Source organism: Neoarius graeffei, chromosome 14 (genome assembly GCF_027579695.1).
Source record: "Neoarius graeffei isolate fNeoGra1 chromosome 14, fNeoGra1.pri, whole genome shotgun sequence".
In the NCBI taxonomy this organism is placed as follows: Eukaryota; Metazoa; Chordata; class Actinopteri; order Siluriformes; family Ariidae; genus Neoarius; species Neoarius graeffei.
Genome location: NC_083582.1, coordinates 61,198,793 through 61,224,738, shown reverse-complemented (window position 1 = coordinate 61,224,738; position 25,946 = coordinate 61,198,793). Strand labels below are relative to the sequence as shown.

The 25,946-nt window shown below is 40.4% G+C and overlaps 2 protein-coding genes across 3 annotated transcripts in view; one reads left to right on the top strand and one right to left on the bottom strand.

Moving 5' to 3' along the window:
* The window catches only part of LOC132898508 (testican-2-like), a 117,760-nt gene extending 103,275 nt beyond the window's left edge, over window positions 1-14,485 (top strand). For both annotated transcript variants that reach the window (XM_060940171.1, XM_060940172.1), the window contains 5 exons: window positions 1,596-1,715; window positions 1,823-2,041; window positions 2,182-2,244; window positions 6,186-6,323; window positions 12,274-14,485. In XM_060940171.1, the coding sequence (XP_060796154.1) occupies window positions 1,596-1,715; window positions 1,823-2,041; window positions 2,182-2,244; window positions 6,186-6,323; window positions 12,274-12,413 (680 nt within the window). In that variant the 3' untranslated portion in view covers window positions 12,414-14,485. The remainder of the gene's footprint in view (window positions 1-1,595; window positions 1,716-1,822; window positions 2,042-2,181; window positions 2,245-6,185; window positions 6,324-12,273) is intronic.
* A 4,111-nt stretch (window positions 14,486-18,596) lies between these two features.
* Window positions 18,597-25,699, bottom strand: sar1aa (secretion associated, Ras related GTPase 1Aa). Its single transcript, XM_060940170.1, has 7 exons — window positions 25,525-25,699; window positions 24,834-24,956; window positions 22,378-22,497; window positions 22,224-22,289; window positions 21,998-22,101; window positions 21,770-21,901; window positions 18,597-19,671 (listed from the first exon to the last, which is right to left on the bottom strand). The coding sequence occupies exons 2-7, from the start codon at window positions 24,889-24,891 to the stop codon at window positions 19,555-19,557; spliced, it is 597 nt and encodes a 198-aa protein (XP_060796153.1). The 5' UTR covers window positions 24,892-24,956; window positions 25,525-25,699; the 3' UTR covers window positions 18,597-19,554.
* Between the last annotated feature and the right edge of the window lie 247 nt (window positions 25,700-25,946).

Here is a 25,946-nt window from a genome sequence, read left to right as displayed (position 1 = left end):
TTGCAATATAAGCTACTATATTAAGAGGGCGGCACGGTGGTGTAGTGGTTAGCGCTGTCGCCTCACAGCAAGAAGGTCCTGGGTTCGAGCCCCGGGGCCGGCGAGGGCCTTTCTGTGTGGAGTTTACATGTTCTCCCCGTGTCTGCGTGGGTTTCCTCCGGGTGCTCCGGTTTCCCCCACAGTCCAAAGACATGCAGGTTAGGTTAACTGGTGACTCTAAATTGACCGTAGGTGTGAATGTGAGTGTGAATGGTTGTCTGTGTCTATGTGTCAGCCCTGTGATGACCTGGTGACTTGTCCAGGGTGTACCCCGCCTTTTGCCCGTAGTCAGCTGGGATAGGCTCCAGCTTGCCTGCGACCCTGTAGAAGGATAAAGCAGCTAGAGATGATGAGATGAGCTACTATATTAGAGTACGGGGCGGCACGGTGGTGTAGTGGTTAGCGCTGTCACCTCACAGCAAGAAGGTCCGGGTTCGAGCCCCGTGGCCGGCGAGGGCCTTTCTGTGTGGAGTTTGCATGTTCTCCCCGTGTCTGTGTGGGTTTCCTCCGGGTGCTCCGGTTTCCCCCACAGTCCAAAGACATGCAGGTTAGGTTAACTGGTGACTCTAAATTGACCGTAGGTGTGAATGTGAGTGTGAATGGTTGTCTGTGTCTATGTGTCAGCCCTGTGATGACCTGGCGACTTGTCTAGGGTGTACCCTGCCTTTCGCCCGTAGTCAGCTGGGATAGGCTCCAGCTTGCCTGCGACCCTGTAGAACAGGATAAAGCGGCTAGATGAGACTATATATGGGGAAACCATGGCCTAAAGGTTAGAGATGCAGCTTTGGGACCAAATGGTCTCTGGTTCAATTCCCTGGACCAGCAGGAATGACTGAAGTGCCCTTGAACAAGACACCTAACCCCCAAGTGCTCCCCAGGCTGTTCTGGGTATGTTGTATGTCACTCTGGATAAGAGCGTCTGCTAAATGCCTGTAATGTATGTAATATCGCAGATGTATTTAAATATTCAAACATCAGCTGGATTTCTATTGTTGACGTTAGAGCTTCTGTTTTGAGGGCGGAGAAGTTTCTCTTCTTGGCCATATTACGCCTCTCCATGTCGTCAAGTCTAGGGGCACAGCCTCTAACCCGAGACTATTTAGGGGCATTATCATTTATGTGATGGTTTTCAGCCGCTATATTTATCAACGCCTGATCGTTCTTGCGCTGTGATTGGCGAGATACGAATGTTTTATGAATCACATGTGAACCTTGTCGTACAATGATTTCTCCACTCGAATCTGCACTGTGTTCTTTGGTAGATTGACAAATGAGGGCCATTGCCTTTCATTTCTTTCTTCTGTCTGTTTTTTCTGTTTTCTTTTTTAATTTTGCCCAGAAGAGTATGGGTTTTGAGTTTGTTTCCTGTCAACAAAACAACCTTGTGTTGTTTCAGGGAGTTTTTGCTTTTCACTTATGCTTCTGTCTTGTTCACTGGGGGTCTATGCCTGGATTTCTTCAAAATGTCATTTGTGACATGCTATACAAATAAACTTGAATAGATTCTCTCTCTCTCTCTCTCTCTCTCTCTCTCTCTCTCCCCTTTTTCTCTACAGAGAGCTGCACAGGTCAGGACTTGGCAGATTTGGGGGACAGGCTCAGGGATTGGTTCCAGCTTCTCCATGGCAATGCGAAAATGAGCAGCTCTGGCAGACAGGGATCAGGAACAGCTTCAGGTTAGTAACAATGCATACTTTATCTCTCAGTGATAATACACACACGTGGATTCGTTAGTTTATTGTACACACATACAGGAAATGATCTCCTCCTACTCCTTCTGCAGTGTTTGAGAAGAACTTGGTGGCAGGCTGCAAGGACTCGATTGGCTGGATGTTCTCCAAGCTGGACACCAGTAATGACCTCTACCTGGACCATTCTGAGCTGGCTGCTATAAACCTGGAGAAGTATGAGGTCTGTATCAGACCGTTTTTCAACTCATGCGACTCGTACCGCGATGGCAAGGTTTCCACGGCTGAGTGGTGTCTCTGCTTCTGGAGAGAGAGTGAGTTGATTCGAAGGAGATATTATTCTCCCATTTTTGAATACGCTTTTATTATGATGCTGTGGAGATATGCAAAAATTGTTTTGGCAATTGAGACAGTTTGATTTTGGACCATTTGAGATGGCTCTTCTGTCCTTTAGAGCCCCCCTGTCTGGCTGAGATTGAGAGACTCCAAGTGAAGGAGGTAGCCAAGAGAAAACCAGGTACATCATAAATTATAATCATGTGCACATGTATGTCTGCAGCATGTGTGTATCGCGTAATTGTGTAATTTCTGGAAGAGGGCAGCGGAAGGTACAGTTGGGGCTTGATGAGCTAGATTTCTGGCCACTGTTATGATTTTACTGCTAATTATACTTGGATTATGGGGCAGTCTAAAAAGAGAATGAGAGATAGAGAGAAGCTTAACATTTCCCAGAGGCATTTTGTGCTTGTACGTGTGCATGTATAGCTCAGCTGGAGGAAGACTTTTTTTAAAATTTCCATTAAACTCGGAAATAGTACGCCAGTGAACAGGGGGAAAATTAAACCCTATATATTGAACTATAAAGTACACTGTTTTTTAAATCTAGATGAAAAATGTACTTATTTAATATATTACTTATAGTGTCTATCATTTTAAATATGCTTATAATAATTTATTATTATTATTATTATTATTATTATTTACAATTATCAGGTGGATATTTTAGTATTCTCTCACTCCCTTGGTCTGTGTTTCACAGTATCTCCTCATCGCCCTGCCATATGATATCCCTCCCTCTTTCATTCTGTCTTATCTGGTGCATAAGACACCTGCATTGAGCTGTAACGTAGAGAGAATGTGTTTTATGACAGACGTCCCCTCGGGAGGCGTAAACAGTGAACCAGTCATCATGCTGTCACTGGTTTAAGTGTCCATCCTTGTACAGAAGACAGAGAAGTGACATCTTCCTGTCCTACAGAAATTCTATTCAATTTATAGCCAGTGAAAAACCTATGAGTTGAAATCACATTTTACATGAAAATGTACATTTTCCTTCATACTTCTGCCTTGAAACCAAACAGTTTTTGTACTAAATGACACAGTGACCGTAACAGTGTGCTATCAGCTGAGAACAAACCACCACCACCACCACCTGCTCTAAGTGCAGGCCATCAACAGGAAATACAGTGGGGCAAAAAAGTATTTAGTCAGCCACCAATTGTGCAAGTTCTCCCACTTAAAAAGATGAGAGAGGCCTGTAATTTTCATCATAGGTACACTTCAACTATGAGAGACAGAATGGGGGGAAAGAATCCAGGAAATCACATTGTAGGATTTTTAATGAATTAATTGGTAAATTCCTCGGTAAAATAGGTATTTGGTCACCTACAAACAAGCAAGATTTCTGGCTCTCACAGACCTGTAAATTCTTCTTTAAGAGGCTCCTCTGTCCTCCACTTGTTACCTGTATTAATGGCACCTGTTTGAACTCGTTATCAGTATAAAAGACACCTGTCCACAACCTCAAACAGTCACACTCCAAACTCCACTATGGCCAAGACCAAAGAGCTGTCAAAGGACACCAGAAACAAAATTGTAGACCTGCACCAGGCTGGGAAGACTGAATCTGCAGTAGGTAAGCAGCTTGGTGTGAAGAAATCAACCGTGGGAGCAATTATTAGAAAATGGAAGACATTCAAGACCACTGATAATCTCCCTCGATCTGGTGCTCCACGCAAGATCTCACCCCGTGGGGTCAAAATGATCACAAGAACGGTGAGCAAAAATCCCAGAACCACACGGGGGGACCTAGTGAATGACCTGCAGAGAGCTGGGGCCAAAGTAACAAAGGCTACCATCAGTAACACACTACGCCGCCAGGGTCTCAAATCCTGCAGTGCCAGGCGTGTCCCCCTGCTTAAGCCAGTACATGTCCAGGCCCGTCTGAAGTTTGCTAGAGAGCATTTGGATGATCCAGAAGAGGATTGGGAGAATGTCATATGGTCAGATGAAACCAAAATAGAACTTTTTGGTAAAAACTCAACTTGTCATGTTTGGAGGGGAAAGAATGCTGAGTTGCATCCAAAGAACACCATACCTACTGTGAAGCATGGGGGTGGAAACATCATGCTTTGGGGCTGTTTTTCTGCAAAGGGACCAGGACGACTGATCCGTGTAAAGGAAAGAATGAATGGGGCCATGTATCGTGAGATTTTGAGTGAAAACCTCCTTCCATCAGCAAGGGCATTGAAGATGAAATGTGGCTGGGTCTTTCAGCATGACAATGATCCCAAACACACCGCCCGGGCAACGAAGGAGTGGCTTCGTAAGAAGCATTTCAAGGTCCTGGAGTGGCCTAGCCAGTCTCCAGATCTCAACCCCATAGAAAATCTTTGGAGGGAGTTGAAAGTCCGTGTTGCCCAGCGACAGCCCCAAAACATCACTGCTCTAGAGGAGATCTGCATGGAGGAATGGGCCAAAATAACAGCAACAGTGTGTGAAAACCTTGTGAAGACTTACAGAAAACGTTTGACCTCTGTCATTGCCAACAAAGGGTATATAACAAAGTACTGAGATGAACTTTTTGTTATTGACCAAATGCTTATTTTCCACCATAATTTGCAAATAAATTCATTAAAAATCAGACAATGTGATTTTCTGGATTTTTTTCTCATTTTGTCTCTCATAGTTGAGGTATACCTATGATGAAAATTACAGGCCTCTCTCATCTTTTTAAGTGGGAGAACTTGCACAATTGGTGACTGACTAAGTACTTTTTTGCCCCACTGTAACTGGAAGAGTCTTTCTTTAGCTGCGAAGCTTTCTTGTCTTTTTATAAGTTCTTTCTAATCAGCATCACTGTTCAACATTAATCACTAATATAGACCGCTGTATAAGGGCAATTCCACGGGTAACTGACGCAACATTCAGAGGGTTTAAAATTAAACTGTGTGGCTGGTTATAGAAAGAGCAAACTCAAACAAATGTATGATGACTTAAGGCCCAAAGGCCATCTTGGACAACACAGAGTTTTTCCCAGATATGAATAATTTATTTAGTGGCATGCAGATAGCATTGGTAACTAACGCAACTTGGAGAATTCGACAACTGTGAACACACAAGTAAAAAACGCCAATTTCTGTGAAACTTGTTGCAATTTTCTGAACATTTTTTCCAACTTTGCGTTTAACATGCCATAGTATACAATGAAAGAAATAAACTATGGAAAATGTTTCGAACTGACAGTTGAGATCATGGAATGTACAGTAACTGACGCAACATTCTTGGTAACTGACGCAACACTTTCCAAATTTACATCTGATCTGATGTACAGAGAGAGAGATGAAATGTTGTAATTTTCTCTTTCTTAGTCATAATATCAATCAGTGAACAAAGCTACTTGTTAGATCTAAAAGGCCCCAAAGCTGTGATACTCAATGGAATCAATTTTTTCATGGAAATGTAAAGAATAAGGTCCATTTGATATAAAACGCAGTTTAACTTACCTGGTGGGGACTTTTGACAGCAGTTTGAGTGCTTCTTTGTGTCTGTTAGTTTTGGGTTTAAAGTATGTGCTTGGATCTGCCAATTTCAAAATGGCTGCCAGTCATGTGACATGAGTTCAGCACAAAAATATTGACTGCAGTGAATGAACCAATCATTACTAATACAATCAAATTTAACACCATATATACAAAATGAGAGCAGCACGGTGGTGTAGTGGTTAGCGCTGTCGCCTCACAGCAAGAAGGTCCTGGGTTCGAGCCCCGTGGCCGGCGAGGGCCTTTCTGTGTGGAGTTTGCATGTTGTCCGTGTGGGTTTCCTCCGGGTGCTCCGGTTTCCCCCACAGTCCAAAGACATGCAGGTTAGGTTAACTGGTGACTCTAAATTGACCGTGAGTGTGAATGGTTGTCTGTGTCTATGTGTCAGCCCTGTGATGACCTGACGACTTGTCCAGGGTGTACCCCGCCTTTTGCCCGTAGTCAGCTGGGATAGGCTCCAGCTTGCCTGCGACCCTGTAGAAGGATAAAGCGGCTAGAGATAATGAATGAATGAATGAATTTTCACCTCTTGGGTTGACTATTTCGTGGAATTGCCCATACATGAATTGTGCATTTGTATAGCTGACTCCATGCTCCAACAACAGTACAGAGGAAATGGGTATTTCTGTGTATGCAGGTATGTTCATCCCGAGCTGTGATGAAGATGGCTACTACAGAAAGCTACAGTGTGACCAGAGCAGAGCAGAATGTTGGTGTGTCGACCTACATGGCACTGAGATAACTGGGTCACGGGTTCGTGGCAAGCCTGATTGCGGTAAGTGGCATGTATGGAATAAAAGCAATGTTTGGTAATTAATTTTCAGTTTAAATAGACTTGATGATGAAAATGAGAAACAAGATTGCTGCTAATAGTTCAGGTTATACTTTCAACAATGTGCAAGCATAACAGGCTTATACACTCACCGGCCACTTTAATAGCAACTTGTTCTTGACTCTAAGATTCCTGTTCTTGGCTGGCAGGAGTGGAACCCAATGTGGTCTTCTGCTGTTGAATGCTGAGATGCTTTTCTGCTCACCGTGGTTGTAAAGAGTTGCTATGAGTTCCTATATCCTTCCTGGCAGCTCGAACCAATCTGGCCTGGGTTTCCCAAAAGCATCGCAGCACAAAGATCATAGTTAAATGGAAGAGCGAGCAACACAATGAATGCTCTCTCTCCTAGTTAAGACACTCTTAGTGTTCAGAGGCTTTTGGGAAACCCACCACTGGCCATTTTCTTCTGACCTCACTTATCAACAAGACATTTCCACGCACAGAACTGTTGCTCACTCGGTGTTTTTTGGTTTTCGCACCATTCTGTGTAAACTCTAGAGACTGTTGTGTGTGAAAACCCCAGGAGATCAGCAGTTTCTGAAATACTCAAACCAACACCCGTGCCACAGTGAAAGACACACTTTGAGATCACAATTTTTCCCGTTCTGATGTTTGAAGTGAATATTAGCTGAAGCTCTTGATTTGTATCTGCATGATTTTATGCGTTGTGCTGCTGTCAAGGGATTGGCTGCATAAAACAGCAGGTGTATTGCTGTTTCTAATAAAGTGGTCGGTAAGTGTATATTGTGCAGGTATTGCTCGTTTGGTCATAAGCTGATTTTTATCCCATTTGTTCTCAATGGGAATTTTTTATGGTCGTAAATGAGCAGCAGAACAGGAGACTGTGATATTTAGAATCTGTAACATGCACTACTCTTCATCGATGGTCACAAACCTAACACTGCAAACTTGTGCTTAGTGCCAATAATCACTGACATTTCTAACGCTCAAGAATATGAATGTGTAAAAATACAAGGTTGGACAAAATACAACCCCGATTCCAAAAAAGTTGGGACAAAGTACAAATTGTAAATAAAAACGGAATGCAATGATGTGGAAGTTTCAAAATTCCATATTTTATTCAGAATAGAACATAGATGACATATCAAATGTTTAAACTGAGAAAATGGATCATTTAAAGAGAAAAATTAGGTGATTTTAAATTTCATGACAACAACACATCTCAAAAAAGTTGGGACAAGGCCATGTTTACCACTGTGAGACATCCCCTTTTCTCTTTACAACAGTCTGTAAACGTCTGGGGACTGAGGAGACAAGTTGCTCAAGTTTAGGGATAGGAATGTTAACCCATTCTTGTCTAATGTAGGATTCTAGTTGCTCAACTGTCTTAGGTCTTTTTTGTTGTATCTTCCGTTTTATGATGCACCAAATGTTTTCTATGGGTGAAAGATCTGGGCCCTGTACTATGAACGGAGGTTAACCTACCCAGAAGTAACCCAGGGTTCCCCCGCTAAACCGGGATTGACAAAACCTGGTTATCTTGTTTGGGGTTAAACGGTACTACGACGCCAGTTATGAAGTTGATTTGTTGAACCTGTGTTAACCTAATCAGGGTTAATGCGCATTCACATGAAAGGGGAGGTTATCAGCGCAAATCACCACTGTTCACAATGGCACGGTCGCCGTACTTCACAGAGGAAGAATGCGCGGTTATAATGCAAAGCTACGAGGAGTTCAAAACAACATTAAGAGCAAAATCTAACACAGCGGCTGCCAATAAGGAGCGGCAAGCATGTTGGCAACGAATTGCCGATCGGGTAAATGCGTAAGTACATTCTCCCTTCTACATGTTCCAGAACAGAAGTATAGGATGAGAGAAAGCTTCATGATCAATCACAAGTTACAGAAAATGGTCCTTCGACGTGGCCCCAGTCATATATAGCTTGTTTAATGTCCGAAAAATCCTGAATAAAATTTGGTATGGTAAATTCATGGAGTAGCCTACTTAAGCTGATATGTGCACAGAGTCACATGAATTAGGATGACTGACTGTTCAGTCCCTTTCACTAAGTTGTATGTCCTGTGAACATTTCAGAGGCAACAGCAGTGCCAAACGCACCTGGCAACAGGTGAAAATGAAATATAAAAACATCATTCATAATGGTGTGTGTGTGCGCGTGCAAGCAAGCATTCATTTGCCTTTCATTTATTCAAGTTTTATCTGTTTGCCTAATAGTTCAAATTGTTTTGTATATAGTTTATAATGTTGTTGTGTGATATTAATGATAATATTGTGGGAAAACTACTTTGCATGGACGTTCATTTAATTTATTCTATCGTCATTTTGTTTGTTCTATTTTTGTGTATTTTATTTATCTGTTTGTCTAGTTGTATCTATTTTTCTAATAATATATTTTTTGCATTAAGTTTGTTTTTTCCTATTAAAATAATCTTGTGTTCTTGTTATAACTTTATCTATTTATCTGACTGTTTAGTTGTATCTATTTTTGTTATAATTTCAATATTTTTAATATAGAAAGTTTGTTTTTTCTATTAAAATGTTCTTGTGTGATAACTAGTTCTTGTGTTATATTTATTGTAGTTGTATCTATTTTGTATCTCAGACTTAAATATTTTTGTAAAACAAGTGTTTTTCTATAAAATATTCTTGTGTTCTTGATAACTATGTTCTTGAGTGGGTTCTTTTTTTTTTTTTTACAGAAAAGCCGTTCTGCATGGACATTCATTGAAGCCCTCATTGTTTTGTAATGGTTATTTATGAGCGTTTAGGGGTTACAATAATGTAAGTCTAGGTTGCTTTATATAAAAGGTATGTCCAGAAATATTGATGTCACTGTCTAAGCAGAGGGATCTGGCTTCTTTAGACGCTGTCTTCTTAAAACTGAATAAATATTTAAAAAGAGCCAAATGAGCCAGTCTTTTGAACGGCTCTTTTCAAAGAACGGATCACAAAGATGCGGATCCCATCAAAGAGCCATAAATCCCATCTCTAATCTGCGCTCCGATATCGCACGGGTCATCCAGGTACGCTGGCATTGTCTCTAGAGGAAATGTCGGTGGAGAGGTGGTGTTTAAAAAGGGTGTGGTTAATCGGAAACCTCGGGTTAACCAAGAACATAACCTGAGACGAGCAGGTTTGAGATGCAGCGCAAATTACCATGGCAGCATACCTCGGTTTGAACATAGCCAACTTTCGTAGTATGGGTTAATCGGGAAGTTACGCTGCACGTGATCAAGTTACTCTCGAAGTTACCCTGGTAAGCCAAAAAACCCGCTTCGTAGTACAGGGCCCTGGACTGGAGGCTGGCCAGTTCAGTACCCGGACCCTTCTTCTACGCAGCCATGATGCTGTAATTGATGCAGTATGTGGTTTGGCATTGTCATGTTGGAAAATGCAAGGTCTTCCCTGAAAGAGACGTCGTCTGGATGGGAGCATATGTTGCTCTAGAACCTGGATATACCTTTCAGCATTGATGGTGTCTTTCCAGATGTGTAAGCTGTCCATGCCACACGCACTAATGCAACCCCATACCATCAGAGATGCAGGCTTCTGAACTGAACTGAGCGCTGATAACAACTGGGGTCGTCCTTCTCCTCTTTAGTCCGAATGACACGGCGTCCCTGATTTCCATAAAGAACTTCAAATTTTGATTCGTCTGACCACAGAACAGCTTTCCACTTTGCCACAGTCCATTTTAAATGAGCCTTGGCCCAGAGAAGACGTCTGAGCTTCTGGATCATGTTTAGATACGGCTTCTTCTTTGAACTATAGAGTTTTAGCTGGCAACGGTGGATGGCACGGTGAATTGTGTTCACAGATAATGTTCTCTGGAAATATTCCTGAGCCCATTTTGTGATTTCCAATACAGAAGCGTGCCTGTATGTGATGCAGTGCCGTCTAAGAGCCCAACGATCATGGGCACCCAGTATGGTTTTCCGGCCTTGACCCTTACGCACAGAGATTCTTCCAGATTCTCTGAACCTGTTGATGATATTATGCACTGTGGATGATATGTTCAAACTCTTTGCAATTTTACACTGTCAAACTCCTTTCTGATATTGCTCCACTATTTGTCGGCGCAGAATTAGGGGGATTGGTGACCCTCTTCCCATCTTTACTTCTGAGAGCCGCTGCCACTCCAAGATGCTCTTTTTATACCCAGTCATGTTAATGACCTATTGCCAATTGACCTAATGAGTTGCAATTTGGTCCTCCAGCTGTTCCTTTTTTGTACCTTTAACTTTTCCAGCCTCTTATTGCCCCTGTCCCAACTTTTTTGAGATGTGTTGCTGTCATGAAATTTCAAATGAGCCAATATTTGGCATGAAATTTCAAAATGTCTCACTTTCGACATTTGATATGTTGTCTATGTTCTATTGTGAATACAATATCAGTTTTTGAGATTTGTAAATTATTGCATTCTGTTTTTATTTACAATTTGTACTTTGTCCCAACTTTTTTGGAATCGGGGTTGTAAAACTGTCATCATATATTAATATCAAGGAGCTAATAAGGAGCAGGGTCAGCTCTTGCTTTCAGGAGAGCTTCAGTTGTTCTTGGAGTACAGGTTCTGTGTGGTTTGTGGTGGGATGTTGGACCATTCTTCAAGAGGGATGAAGGAGGTGTATATCTGCTTTGTCTGCTCTCCATAACTTAAGATTCAAAAAATATATAATGTTGAGTTCTGGTGACTGGGGAGGCCATGGAAGGTGCTTGACAACATGCAGGTGCTCCTCAAACCACTCTTGAAACTGCTTTGTGGCAGTGCCATGAATTTGATCAACACCAGAGAGAGCAATGTCGCAATATGTTCGAGCCTGAAATATATGCCCATGTGCTATTTAGATTACAGGCTCTTTATTGTGTTTTGTAGTGTTTCCAGCTCGAAAGTGTGTGTGCGTGTGTGTGTGTGTGTGTGTGTGTGTGTGTGCGTGTGTGTTGATACGTGCTGCCAGTGTAAAGGCGTAAAGGCCACTTTGATTGAAATGACAGTGTTTTGGACTCGACACTGCTGTGATCTAGCGTAAATTGGGCTTAAGTGAAGCTCTTAATTGAATGAAAACCAATGAAAGTTGAATAATAATAGTGAGTTTTAATTAACAATTATTCTCCAAAGGTGAAGTGAATATCCGTGAATAATAACCTCGACTTTGTTTCGGTTATTATTCACCGATATTCACTGAGCCCAAGGCAGATAATTGTTTTAGTATAAATACACAGGTGATTATTTTTAAAAAATGAAAATCATATTCAAGAAAAAAAATCCTTTATTTCAATCTTCAAAAGCGGCATGCAAATGTAATGCGCGCAAACTTGTCATTTATCAGTGCCGAGTCACATAAAATACTTTTGTTTTGAAACAGATAAAATAAATCCCAGTTCCACCTTCCCTTTGAATAGTTTTAGACCAAACTTCGTAGCATCTTTAGTGCTTTTAGGAACAGCATTTTCTTTATAATTTGTCATTTTTCCTCACTTACGGTGACGAAGCGATTGGCCGCGAATTTGCCGAGTCACTCAAGGTGATTACCAAGAAATAACCTGAATCTCTCGACCAATCAGCACGCACGATTTCCTGTAATCACCTCTGTATTTCAACTAATTACTATTAATTATTAATTTTCAAATATTCTATCACGTTTATGTGCATTCTAAATGATGGTTGACTTAAAAATTGCCTGTGACCCCACGAGGTCATGACCCCAAGGTTGAGAACTTGTGCTTTTGTCTGTCATCGTATACTTTAATAGACTACTTTTAGAAAATGGCTGAAATGAGGCTGTAGGTAGTTTCCAAATGCAATGCTGAGTTTATAAAATCTACCTTCTTGGATTTTGGATCACATACATTCTGTTAATGTTTCGGCCGTTCAAAGAGCGGTCGATATATTCATACGTGTCTCTGGTGCAGATGAGTTCGTGGGCTACTCTGGAGACTTTGGCAGTGGAGTGGGATGGGAGGACGAAGAAGAGAAAGAGACAGAGGAGAACGCAGAAGAAGAAGAAGAGCCTGAACCAGAAGAGACTGATGATGGAGGATACATCTGGTAGACAAGGTTCACCATTCTCATTGCACCTGTGCTCCTCAAAGCCCATTTGTTCTCAGTCTTAATTCATTTAATAGCATATTGCTTGAAGGAAGCTGTTGGAAAGGCTTAATGGGCAATTTTTACACATTTATTATGGATTTTAGTTTTATTCTTTAAATTCTCATGCTGTTGCTTTCTCAAAACATACAAATCTGATCAGGTATTTAAAAAAAAAAAGATATTTGAACATGAAATGATCATGTTGGCCATCTTGGCTGATAGTCACATAATGTGCTGAGTATAACGTGTTAATCATGAATTAAATCTAAAACAGTGATGTGAGTGGGATTCTACACTGCTGCGAGAAAGTACAACTAGGGAACTTGCTTACTTATTACTGGGAAACGTATCAAACTGGGCTGTAGATCAGTACATTAAACAGCAACTGAGAGGAAGTTAAAGAAATATGGATAGGCTTTTATTCTGATTAGAGTATGCGTCATAATTGCTTGTATAATATCTACACAGCGGCTCTGCTATACTGAGGAAGAACCACTAATTTAAGGGAATTTTAATTTATGTAATTCATTTAATTACCTGTCCATATTAAACAGACATGAACACAAGGTTGCCTCAGTCGATTTTCCTATTCATAACAATTGATCTACAATAAATTTCTGTCCACAACACTCACTATAGATTTATAGATTTATTTCAAAACAATAATCGTCACTGACCGAAAAAAAGAAACACATATTTAGGATCAGGAGTCAAATGTTTCAAACTTTCCAACCACTCTATTTAAATTCAGAATGACCATAATGACGCCACAGTTATTACTTTTCTTCATATTTACACACAACCACATCAGATAGTGTCATGTGTGTTCATTTCCTTGAATGTCTTTTTCTGCATTTTCTTTCTACTGTACTCGAAAAGTTGTAAACTCAAAGACACGTGATTTACTCATGCCTTTTGCAAGATAAATAAGATTGATTGGTTGATTGTTTTGACAGTAATTGCATGTTTGTTCAGAAGAATGTACAGTTACTGTATGAGTGTTGAATATTATGGCTCTCTGATACGACATCCTTTTGTTCGTCATCTCCTTGTGATAGACAGAGACATCAGTGCAGTCCAAACAAGACGTCAGAATGGCAGCATTAAAAAAATAAAAAATAAATAAAGTTATTGTGAATGAACAATATATGAAGTTGTGTTTAGATTGTTATACATGTCTTTTATTATATGGAAATACAAGTACTGTATATTGTGACATTTTGAAGGAAACATTCTTTGACCAAACAACCGAGACTAAAGAGTTTAAATGTGCAGGAATGTTAAGCAGGATCGCTGTGTACATCATATAAACATAGTGACATAATGACAGAACTATGTATTACTATTATTATTGAGCGATTTACTAGAGGAATGATTAGAAGTGACGAACACATCACACAGTGTACCAGCACTGTAATGGCTTTGTAATGACACATATTTTTGCCTTCTTTCATGGATCTAAGACGAGCAGAAAAAAAAAAAAAACTTTTTGGTGTACAACTGTAGCTATCTGCTGCAATTTATTGTGATTATGCTTGCGTCATCACTGTTTATGTATGTAAAGTCGGTCATGCGTTTTTTTTTTTAATATAGAGCTGCTGGAATTGGTTGAATCAATGCGCTTTAATGTAATGTGAGAGAATATCAGAGAAATGCAGAGATTGTGATTAGTTGATGCTTCACACACGCTGGGTTAAAGCTTACAAATGAGTGACGAACACACTGTAATTCCAAGATGCTACACTTATTTAATTTTGTACTTATTTAATTTAATAAAAAAAAGAATAACTGATTTAGTCTTTATTGAAGCAGTCATCTGAACAGATTAATGTCTAAATGGAATCATGAAACATTACAGAATATTAAAGATCGAAATCTTAGACATTTGGGACAGAAATACAGAAGAAAACCCACTCCTTCTCTCGCTTCACATTAACACTGAGCTGCTACTGTATACTCATTGCTGCTTAGCTCAGCTCGTGACATGTTTTCTCACTGTGTTTGATATTTGATAATAAACCAGCACTGGACTCATTTTCCTGTTTGGTTTCTCATTAGGTTATCTGTGTATTTGTTGCCTTTTCAGATATCATGTATAACAATGCATTAAAACACAGGAAGCTAAACCCAAGTGATTTGAATAACAGGATAACGTCCATTAGGGTGCATCAGTTGCCCTGACTTTCATAAAATCTGATGCATTTTTGTTTGGGGGGTGGCACGGTGGTGTAGTGGTTAGCGCTGTCGCCTCACAGCAAGAAGGTCCGGGTTCGAGCCCCGCGGCCGGCAAGGGCCTTTCTGTGCGGAGTTTGCATGTTCTCCCCGTGTCCGCGTGGGTTTCCTCCGGGTGCTCCGGTTTCCCCCACAGTCCAAAGACATGCAGGTTAGGTTAACTGGTGACTCTAAATTGACCGTAGGTGTGAGTGTGAATGGTTGTCTGTGTCTATGTGTCAGCCCTGTGATGACCTGGCGACTTGTCCAGGGTGTACCCCGCCTTTCACCCGTAGTCAGCTGGGATAGGCTCCAGCTTGCCTGCGACCCTGTAGAACAGGATAAAGCGGCTAGAGATAATGAGATGAGATGAGATTTTTGTTTGGGTGTTCCTTTTCACCAATAAAGACATCCTGTAAAATCTTTTGACCATATTCAAAAGTCTAATGGTGGCACCATGAGGTTAATTTTTTGCCAAAAAATGCTTATTTTATGTTTTCGTGTAAGGTTTGAATCTCAATGTTGGACTCCATTTATTGATTTCTTGTGACCCAGAGATCATGTTAAGAACCTTTGCAAGGGATTGAGAAGCATTAATGTGATTCATAATACATTTGTATTGTTTAAAAGTAGTTGAACAATGATTCAATGAACAGCTAAAACTCAAACTGTGCTTGATAATATATTTAGAATATGTACTAAAAATGTGTATCTAAGATATTTGGTATACTCTATAAGGTGCCATAATGTTTCATGAAAAGTGATCGAAATTTTGTCATAAAAGTCATAAAATAGCAGCTTTTTCCATAACTTTGAGCTCCTGGTGCCACCATTAAACTTTTGAATTTTGTCAATATTTCACCCAGTGTGTTTTCTTACCAAAAGGAACATAAAAACAAAAATGCATCATGATCGGAGGAGCTTTTCATTTTTAGGGGGCAACTGATGCACCCTAACGTCCATATTGTTTGGATGTTGGCAATTTGTTCTCGCCAAGGTTGGAAACTTTCCTGGTCTTGAGCTGCTCCCTGTGGTGGAAAATGTAACCGCGTCCACATAGAAAGCATTATTGTACATCCGAGACTCAAATCAAATCTTAAGCTTTGGGCTTCAACCACAAATTCAATTTGTTGTCTACATGTGCTGATAAATGACAATAAGTGTGAAGAATCATGTTAGTGGTTTAATATTAGATTTCTGTGCAGGTTAAAAGAGATTATTGTGATGTCCTCAGTGCTGTCTCACAACAAGCTGATGAAGGGTCGACTCAATGACTCGGTTGGTTTTCCTATCGGGTATTTGAGCTGTGGAAATGACTAAATTGCACATTTCGATGTTCTAACCACATGCAACTAGCATAGAGTGTTTGATGAGCCAGTGAGTGTGGCAGGGTGTGAACAGTGAGACAAAAAGAGTTTGATGCTGGGGGACAACAGGAAAACAAGCTGCTGATGTTGCTTGATCATGCTGTGATTTTAAGGGTGTTATGTAGAGACTGGTTTTTGGTTTGGCAGTTAAAAATGCTCCGGTAGTTCGAGTGTGGCATCCATCCATCCATTATCTCTAGCCGCTTATCCTGTCCTACAGGGTCGCAGACAAGCTGGAGCCTATCCCAGCTGACTACGGGCGAAAGGCGGGGTACACCCTGGACAAGTTGCCAGGTCATCACAGGGCTGACACATAGACACAGACAACCATTCACGCTCTCATTCACACCTACGGTCAATTTAGAGTCACCAGTTAACCTAACCTGCATGTCTTTGGGCTGTGGGGGAAACCGGAGCACCCGGAGGAAACCCACGCGGACACGGGGAGAACATGCAAACTCCGCACAGAAAGGCCCTCGCCGGCCGCTGGGCTCGAACCCAGAACCTTCTTGCTGTGAGATGACAGTGCTAACCACTACACCACCTCCAATGGATTCAGGGTTTTGTCATTTGCTGTTCAGATGGTGTGTGTACGCGTTTTTCTTTTTAAACTCTTAAAGCCAGGCAGTGGATGCTCAAGGGTTGAAAACCCCTTATAGTGATCTGGTTTCAGTTACACTATCAAATGTAGTGGATTCTCCTTCGATAAACAATGGTCTCATCCCAAATATATAAAAACTATAACATTATAGGACTTTAAACTGGATATTCAGCTGTTAGTCTGACTCTGAGGTTGGCTTTCATACTTTGTGTCCTTTTCCTCCCAGGATGAAAACTACAGAGATTTGTTTGATGAGCACAATGAACACTTGTACACTTTTTTTTTTTTTGCCTGCAAAATCACCATACCTCAGTCCCGTAGAAAACTTGAAGGACAGCAGGTGAAAGGCAGGTGATCGGCCCTATGAATGCATCCAGTCAATGAAAGAACGGGCAAAAACTGACCAGAACTCCTTTCAAGATCCTTACCCAAGAGGACAGGCACTGTTAAGAGAAAAGTCCACCCTGAAACCATCTCATCTCATTATCTCTAGCCGCTTTATCCTGTCCTACAGGGTCAGAGGCAAGATGGAGCCTATCCCAGCTGACTATGGGCGAGAGGTGGGGTACACCCTGGACAAGTCGCCAGGTCATCACAGGGCTGACACATAGACACCCATTCACACTCACATTCACACCTACGGTCAATTTAGTCACCAGTTAATCTAACCTGCATGTCTTTGGACTGTGGGGGAAACTGGAGCACCGGGAGGAAACCCACGCAGACACGGGGAGAACATGCAAACTCCGCACAGAAAGGCCCTCGCCGGTCGCGAACCCAGGACCTTCTTGCTGTGAGCCGACAGCGCTAACCACTACACCACCGTGCTGCCCCGCCCTGAAACTGATTACATATATTTATATTCAAATATTTAGCAATTCTGGTGCTGTATTTTCGATATTCCTCTAAGACATTAGTGGTTGTGCACCGCTCTGATATATTGAAACCATGCTAGAGCGCTTACAGTGGTGTATAATAGACAAAAATATTTCAGATAAAATGGATGACTCCTTAATAAAAATTCCAACATCAAAATAGAGGAGTAAACAAAAGTTAAAGTTTCACAATGCAATGCAGCTACATAACACAGCTGCACTGAGTTCTGGTCGAGACTCAGCTCTGTAGCTTAGAGATCTACGAGCTGACGAGTGTGATGGTGTTGATGACCGTTTTAGCACAAATGGTGAAGCTTTGGAGCCTGATCTGTTTGTGCAGAGTGTATAGATGAGGAGCTGAACAAGCAGGACAGACTTGGGGGAATAAAGTGCTGCTGCATCGGTCTAATATAGGAACTCTTTCACTGTGCTGATGACTCCCCCCAAGAAAATCAGTTCAGAATTTCATAAAAAACAGACATAACTGATGATCCTATGATAATTATAAAGCTTAATATACTAATTTGGCAAGCTTATTTCACTGTAAACGGAGAGCTCTACAATTAACCTCTCGGTTTAGGTTGTAAATAAACCTAATTAGTCTGAATGTACAAGTTCCCCTCTTCAATGTTATCATGTCCACATTTCAGTAGCTAACTGAAACAAAACAGATTGTACAAAATATTTATGGATGCATTTTTTTTACACAATGTATTATTTTAATACCGTTAAATCAGTTCAAGGTAATGAACTGTAGACATACACATCACCACATACAACGATTTTGTGCAAAATAAAACGAGATGACGACGCTCACATTCGTGCACTGCTCCCTGCTGCATATACTCTCCGATCAGCAGATGCTCATAAAATACCTGCAGCCTGTGAAGAACTTGTTTACGCTTTTCTGTTACAACAAAATATGAATATTATCTACAATATGACGTTATATACCTGAATATATGATTGTATAATATCTATAAGAAAGATAAACAGGATATTTGAGAAGTACGATGGAAAATGTTTGATAGAAAAAAAAAATCTTACTGGAAAAAGATAAAGCTTCCATTTCACACACAGACTTATTCACGTTGAGCAGAATTGTTAGTTTTAATACAAAACATGTTCGTGAACAAGATCAGTCAAAAGTTTGAACACACCTAATTCAGTGGTCTTTATTTTTATTAATTAAAAGAAAGATGTTTCATGATGGATGTCGTTTCTCCTTACTTAGTCGAGCGGTTCTTGACACATCGATTACGACAGTAGTTGAACAGGGCTATTGACTGTATTTTTATTATTTACTCTTTGATCTCAAATGCATTAAGGTGGTAAGAAATTGCACTGATTAACTTTTGACAAGGCACAGCTATTAATTGAAAAGCGTTGCAGGGGACGACTTCACGAAGCTGGTTAAGATAATGCTAAGTGCGTGCAAAGCGTCATCGAGGTAAACGCTGGCGCTTTTGAAGAATCTAAAATATGAAACATTTCAACACTAACACATTATTCCGTATTTGTTCCATGTGTTATTTCAGAGTTTTGATGTCTTCAGTACTGTTCTACAATGTAGAAAATAATCACAAGCCAGAGAAACCTATGAAGGAGTAGGGGTGTCCAAACTTTTGACTGGTACTGTATTAATGCACTTATTAAATACAGAACCAGGGGGTACTTGAGACGCTGTAATTTCTCTCATCATTTTAATAGTTCAAAGCAATGTGGGTCATGTGTGTAAATATGTAATAGCATTTTGTTTGTTAGTTTGGGTGCATGAATAGCTGTAAGGCCCAAAATGCAACGTTAAATACTTTAATACTATAAATGTCTTCAGACAACATAACTTAAAATCATAATTTGGGTGGAATGTTCCAGGTGAAAGGAATGCATGTCTGTGTGTGTGTGTGCGTGTGTGTGTTAATTTTTTAAAAACTATCTCATGCTAATACACCATGTTCTTCCTTAGTCCTTTATCACAGTCTCAGTCTCTCTTTTTTAATGTTCATCACTCAGAGGTAGGAGTCCTTTTAACTGGAAACCTCCGTTAACTTAATCAATGTACTGCGAGAGCCACCGGAACCCTTCTCCGTATCCCTGCTTCTTTAGCACGCTGCACATGAAGACTTCTAATGGCCGTGCGTTCAGCTCCTTCAATGACACGATTCCCTGAAAAACAACACTCAGGATGAATATTGCACTCATCACATTCCACTTGTTTTACTATACGGAGCTAGATCTGGAGTAGGAAGGAAAAGAAAAGAAAAAAAACAAAAAACACCCCACACAGTTTGTTCTAACAATTCGATTGTCCTCCATCATAAATTCCTGTGAAATTATTTCAATCATATGCACATCTTACTGTACAGACTCCAGTGTTCAATATTACATATGCAAATTTCAGGAAGTGCATAACTACCACAAAAATTATGTAATTAAACCAAAAGGGGAGTATAACACATTATTTACCAGCTGGGAGGGCCGTATTGTGAAATACCGTGACTGAGGTCTTGAAAGTACTGACCGAGGTCACGGTATTTCACCATATGGACCGACCTTAAGCTGGTAAATAATATACTTATTTATTTTTTTCTTTACCAAATTCTAACAGAAAACGAGAGCGCCCGAAAGGGAAAACCGAGCCGAGCCACCATTTTGAATCCTCATTCACGGCTGTAATGCAAATGGCTTCCTCCTTGGTATACAAGTGCACTTCCATGGCAGGGAAATAAATAAATAAATAAAAATACATTTTGCCGCCCATGTAGTCCCCTATTTATACAAATAGGAGTCATTCAGCCATGTTTTTGCTCGGCGTTAGCAAGTTAGAGGTTTTTAGCTTTCTCCTGAAACGTTTTCTTTTATTTGTCTTCCTCAGGGTAGTAAAACTTGCTTTCGCTGTGAACACTGTCGTTATCGCTATCCATGCTGTAAAATTAATGCTATTTTGAATCCTCATTCACGGCTGTAATGCAAATTGCTTCCTCCTGAGTATACAAGTGCACTTCCATGGCAGGAAAAAAAAAAAAACTACATTTTGCTGCCTATGTAGTCCCCCATTTATACAAAATTGAGTCATTCAGGATTCAGCCATGTTTTTGCTCAGCGTTAACAAGTTAGAGGTTTTTAGCTTTCTCCTGAAACGTTTTCTTTTATTTGTCTTCCTCAGGGTAGTAAAACTCGCGTTCGCTGTGAACACTGTCGTTATCGCTATCCATGCTGTAAAATTAATGCTATTCTCCTGAGAAATGCCGGCAAAAATTTATAAGATTTTTGATAATCTTATAAATAAATCTTATTAAAAAATAATGATAAATGTTGACAAAAATTCTACTATGTTTGTTGTTGTTGTGAAAGAGCGAGTCGCCAGAGGTCCGTAACTGGGGTCTGTACCGTAGGATACGGACCTACTCACCAGCCAATCAGAGCGCAGGATTCGATGGAAACCGCACCGCGAAAAATATAATAATAAATTATTACATATTATATGATCTTGACCCTGCATTCACACGACAGTGATCAGCTGCTAACGTCGCTTCCAGTGTGTTTCTTGTGAATGTGTTTTACATGTAGATTTTATATAATGTTATACTGATGAACTCAAATCAGATTGATCAGATATTGTTTTCTATAACAGGAGTTCCGGCTGCAAAGCAAATCATAGGTTTATATAAAAATGCTCCAGCTTTTTTTTTTTTAAACACCTAATTCAAGGAGACCTGTATGGCAGATACGCCACATAATTTATGGCTCGAGTCCATATATGGATGGCGTCTCCAGTCATAGCACTTTTGAATTTTTTTTTTATTTTTTATTAAGTACTCTTCTGTAGTGTTGGCAAATTTCTGTGGAATATAAGGAATAAGACACAACAGGGTTATGTCAAGTTGTATTTTATTCCTTATTAATATTATACTGCAGTAAAACAAAAAGGAACATGGAATTTCTTTTTCCATCAACTGCTGTGGAACACAATCAGGAACTAAAGTGGTGGGAACACTGACTTCCCATCATCTGAATGTTTTACTTTAGTGCATCCTTTACGCCCTGCAGCTTTACCCCTTCTAGCGCTTAGCATCATTACACAAGAAATAAACTGCCGCCTGATATTTGCTCGTGTGAATGTGGAGTAACCTCTACGTAACACTGTTTACAAAATATGGAGAGGGGGAAAGAAAAAAAATTAAAAACTGATTAGATGTTTCGTACAGTTTCTACCATATTTCTCGAGTGTGTGAATATGTACATGCGTGTCCTAGATTCTGACCTTCCCAGTGGTCTGTCCATTCAGATTAAAGATCCCCCGTAGACTGTCTTCACTCACTGCTTCCGGTCGATCGATTTTATTCCCCAGCACCAAGACCGGCACGTTCGATATGGTCTCGTCTGACAGCAACGCCTGAGCATGCGACAAACATTGAGGCGTGTTTACATATTCAAACCACATCCTAAAAAGATACAACAGTAAATAAGACGAACGTGTGTAAAAACTCACATCGAGCTCAACTTTGGACTCGAGGAGACGCTGCTGATCTGCGCAATCGACGAGAAAGACGATTCCGTTCACAGCTGGGAGGTAGTTCTTCCACACTCTCCTGGCTGCAGGAAGAACAGTGAGATTGATGTTAAAGAGCTCTGTCTGAGTGGCCCCAATTTCACTGCACTCAATTTGAACAGGGTTGTTGTTAATGCCAGTATATTTACACTACAATAAATCTCACCTTGTAAATGACCACCAAGATCAAACGTAGTGAAAGTCATTCCAGCAATCGTAAGCTCTTCTGAGGCTAACGAGACAGACGTGCATCAGTAACGGACATTATTTGAATGATATTAATGTGAAATTGTATTTGCACAAAGAAAAAGTAGGTTTACTAGGATGTAGCGTAGGCACATGTTGTCCCAGTCTATCATCTTTCAGCATGTGGAGTAAAGTCGTCTTTCCAGCATTGTCCAAGCCCAGGAACACAAGCTTCCCGGATTTCTTGTACAGACCTACCGATTAAAGAAAGAAGAAAAAAGCCTTGTTACACACCACAGCCTCCTTAGATTGATCTAGTGTGTAGGAATAATGCAACACCTCATTGGAACTGTATTCAGCATCCAGTGGTGTGAAAAAGTTTGCAGCCCCTATGGTTTCTGGATGACAGAAACCTAAATGCACGTTTTATTTTTCTTCATTTATTTACACAAACTTAAAAAAAAAAAAGTTACATATGAAACATGGGTGTACCCTGCAACAGGACAACAAACAGTAAGGCATAATTCATAAAACATTGTTTAAAATGAACCAAAAAAAGTGATCAAACTTTTGCTAGGACCGTTCTGGTCTTGTTTAGACCTGATTTAAATGTAGCAGTTTATGGAATTACACAAAAATAAAATCGATACAGTGGAGTCCAAAAGTCTAAGGCCACACTGAGAATCTGGGACTTTTTTTTCCCCCCCGTTTAAAATATTTAATATTCAAGATTCTGCAGTATTTCAAAGTCTGTATTTATACCCAAGCAAATTTTGTGATGTTGACCGATGTTAACTGCTTTGTACAAAAAGATCAGACTGTTCACTTCTTCTGAAGAACGTTTTCAGAAATGACACTCCGATGGATCGGATCTAAAACGGATCATAAGGTTTGTAGAGCTCATGCCAGCTTGAGTGCACAGTCATTAAAGCAAAAACCAGACGTACCAAATCCTAAGAAACTCAAATTCATGTAAACATTCCAAAGATTCTTCTTTTCCCTCAGGATGCTGTCAGTAATGTACAGTAATTTGTAATGAAAATTGTATGAACTTCAAAAAAAGTGCAAAACAAAAGCATGAATGCTCGCAGATCAGTGTGCTCGCCACACTCTGCGTCATGAAAAAAAATGGGCAAAGATCAACCAACAGTGAGTTAAAACACCAACAGGCTGTAGGAAAAGTGCAACTGAGAGGAAGCTGCTTTGAAAACGGAGTTCAAAGGGCAAAGAAGAGTAGACCGTACAACACCGATATTACATCTTATCAATTTAACGCACTACACTTTTCTGAATATCATCAGGTATTAGTGCTTTCAGTACTTTGTTAACATACAGAGCAACAAGCGAGCAATATGGTGTTAAACCCTAACCTTTTTCGTACCAATCATTTCAGGTTCTTTCGATTTTTCATTTCAAGAATTTCATTTTAGATTTTTGTAAAAAATAAATAAATAAATAAAATAATGAAACAAACTGAACTCAATGCTTTTGCGTAATTTATACACATTTCATGATGCGTGTTGTGGAAAAAGTTATATTTTGGCCACACTGACTCGAAATATTTACTCATTTTTATAAATCACGTTCAAGCAATAATTGATCCTCCTTGATATGGATTTGCTTTTATTACCTTAACACACATTATTTGAGCACTTTGTTACTTTTGATAATGAAGAAGGAACATCTCATCTCATTATCTCTAGCCGCTTTATCCTGTTCTACAGGGTCGCAGGCAAGCTGGAGCCTATCCCAGCTGACTACGGGTGAAAGGCGGGGTACACCCTGGACAAGTCGCCAGGTCATCACAGGGCCGACACATAGACACAGACAACCATTCACACTCACATTCACACCTACGGTCAATTTAGAGCAAGAAGGAACATCTCATCTCATCATCTCTAGCCGCTTTATCCTGTTCTACAGGGTCGCAGGCAAGCTGGAGCCTATCCCAGCTGACTACGGGCGAAAGGCGGGGTACACCCTGGACAAGTCGCCAGGTCATCACACGGCTGACACATAGACACAGACAACCATTCACACTTACATTCACACCTACGGTCAATTTAGAGTAAGAAGGAACATGTCTAAGTTAATTTAAAAAAAAATCAAAATGCTGCTTTTGTTACCACTAAAGCCTTCGTAAATCCAGTCAGATATAAATGACACCGCTGAGGCATCCTGTGGTGAAAAGAAAGAAAAAAAAAAAAGCTAGGTTTGTGTGTGTGTAGTCGTGTCACGGTCTTGACCAAATTCCAGGCTGTGCGCTGTCTAACCGGGTCATGATGCCTTAGCCATTAGGGTTTTATTTTTCTCCATTTAGTTGTACTTTGTCAGCTCATTTCTGTAGTTGGCTTGTTTTCCTTAGCTGTTTAGGGATTGTTATTTCAGTAGAATATTACACTTGGTCTTATTAATTTGTCACTTGTACATTTGGCACTAGTCAAGAAGTTCAGCACTGCTACCTGACTTTTGTGCTTGCTGGATAAGAGCGTCTGCTAAATGCCATGTAATCTAACTACAAGATACATTTCTTTGGTTTCTTCCTTTTCTCTTAAGCCTGTGCAAGCATTTTATAAGGATATAGACTTACCGAGAAACTGTAGCACACCGCTAAAGCCTTTGTAGATCCAGTCAAATATAAACGACATGGCTGAGGCGTCCTGTGTAAACACTAACAGCTAGGAATGTGTGAGCACTTGTGTCACAGTGGAACCTGAAATAAAAAAAGGGGGAAAGGAAAAAAAAGCAGAATAAATGTCTTAGAAACTGTAATCATTCCACTTGTGAAAGCGGCGAAACAGCATTACTGAGTTTAGCTCGGTGTGAATCACTGAAAACCCGAACTTCCGGTCTCGTCGCCCGGCAGGCTGACACGTGTATCTAGGCGAAGGGTCAACATGACGTGCCAAGTCACACGGAAATGCTAACAAGAACCTCCCATCTGTGTGAACGCGCTAATCTGGAGCTATTAGTTAGCTATCAGTTAGCTATCGACGCTTTCGGCTCATCACGTGAGCTACACAGCTATTGTTTTCGACACCCAGTTGCGACTCAGTAACAAAGACCCTGAAATCTGAAAGAAAAATAAAAGCTAGCTACAAGGCTAACTGATTTAGCTCGCAAGCTAATCAGTAAAATTCCACAACGCTCTGACTGAAGGGCTGTGTGTTGTCTAACCAAACATACCCATGTTATTTAATAAGCTCAGTGATACAGCCTCAGAACACAATTTAGCCTTGAATATTATAGTTTAGTTCTTTCTACTGCTGCTAAAAATTTACCAGATTTGCGTGTCCTCGCTTTTTTCCACAATACCGCTCAAATGATCCCGTTTGAGATTTTTTCTTTTTTTTTTTTAAATAAATGGATAATGGAGATTAGCTACATGAATAAGCCGCTAGCTAAACCGCTGTGACAGAGAACAGCGTCTCCGTAATAGCTATAGACAGGAAACGGTATCAATGTTTTTTCTGCGACAGGAAGTACAATCAGGACCATGTTTAACTCTCTATCGCCATCTGCTGTTCTGGAGGAATTAAAAACACTATTTGCCTGGGCTGCCCATGGGCGGGGCTTACTTAATGGGAGGAGCCAGGCTTAATGATGAGGTGGCGCTTAGCCCCGCCTAGCATAGCCTTATTATTATTATTATTTATTATTATTGTTGTTGTTGTTGTTATTATTATCTGGTAAATTAGCCAGC

Excerpts from the sequence above, each read along its gene's own strand:
- sar1aa (XM_060940170.1), bottom strand. The coding sequence starts at position 24,891 with ATGTCGTTTATATTTGACTGGATCTACAAAGGCTTTAGCGGTGTGCTA. Across the intron at positions 22,290-22,377 it reads TGTGCCTACGCTACATCCTA|CCTCAGAAGAGCTTACGATT; the intron begins GTAAACCTACTT and ends CTGTCTCGTTAG. Across the intron at positions 22,102-22,223 it reads TCTTGGTGGTCATTTACAAG|CCAGGAGAGTGTGGAAGAAC; the intron begins GTGAGATTTATT and ends TTCTTCCTGCAG.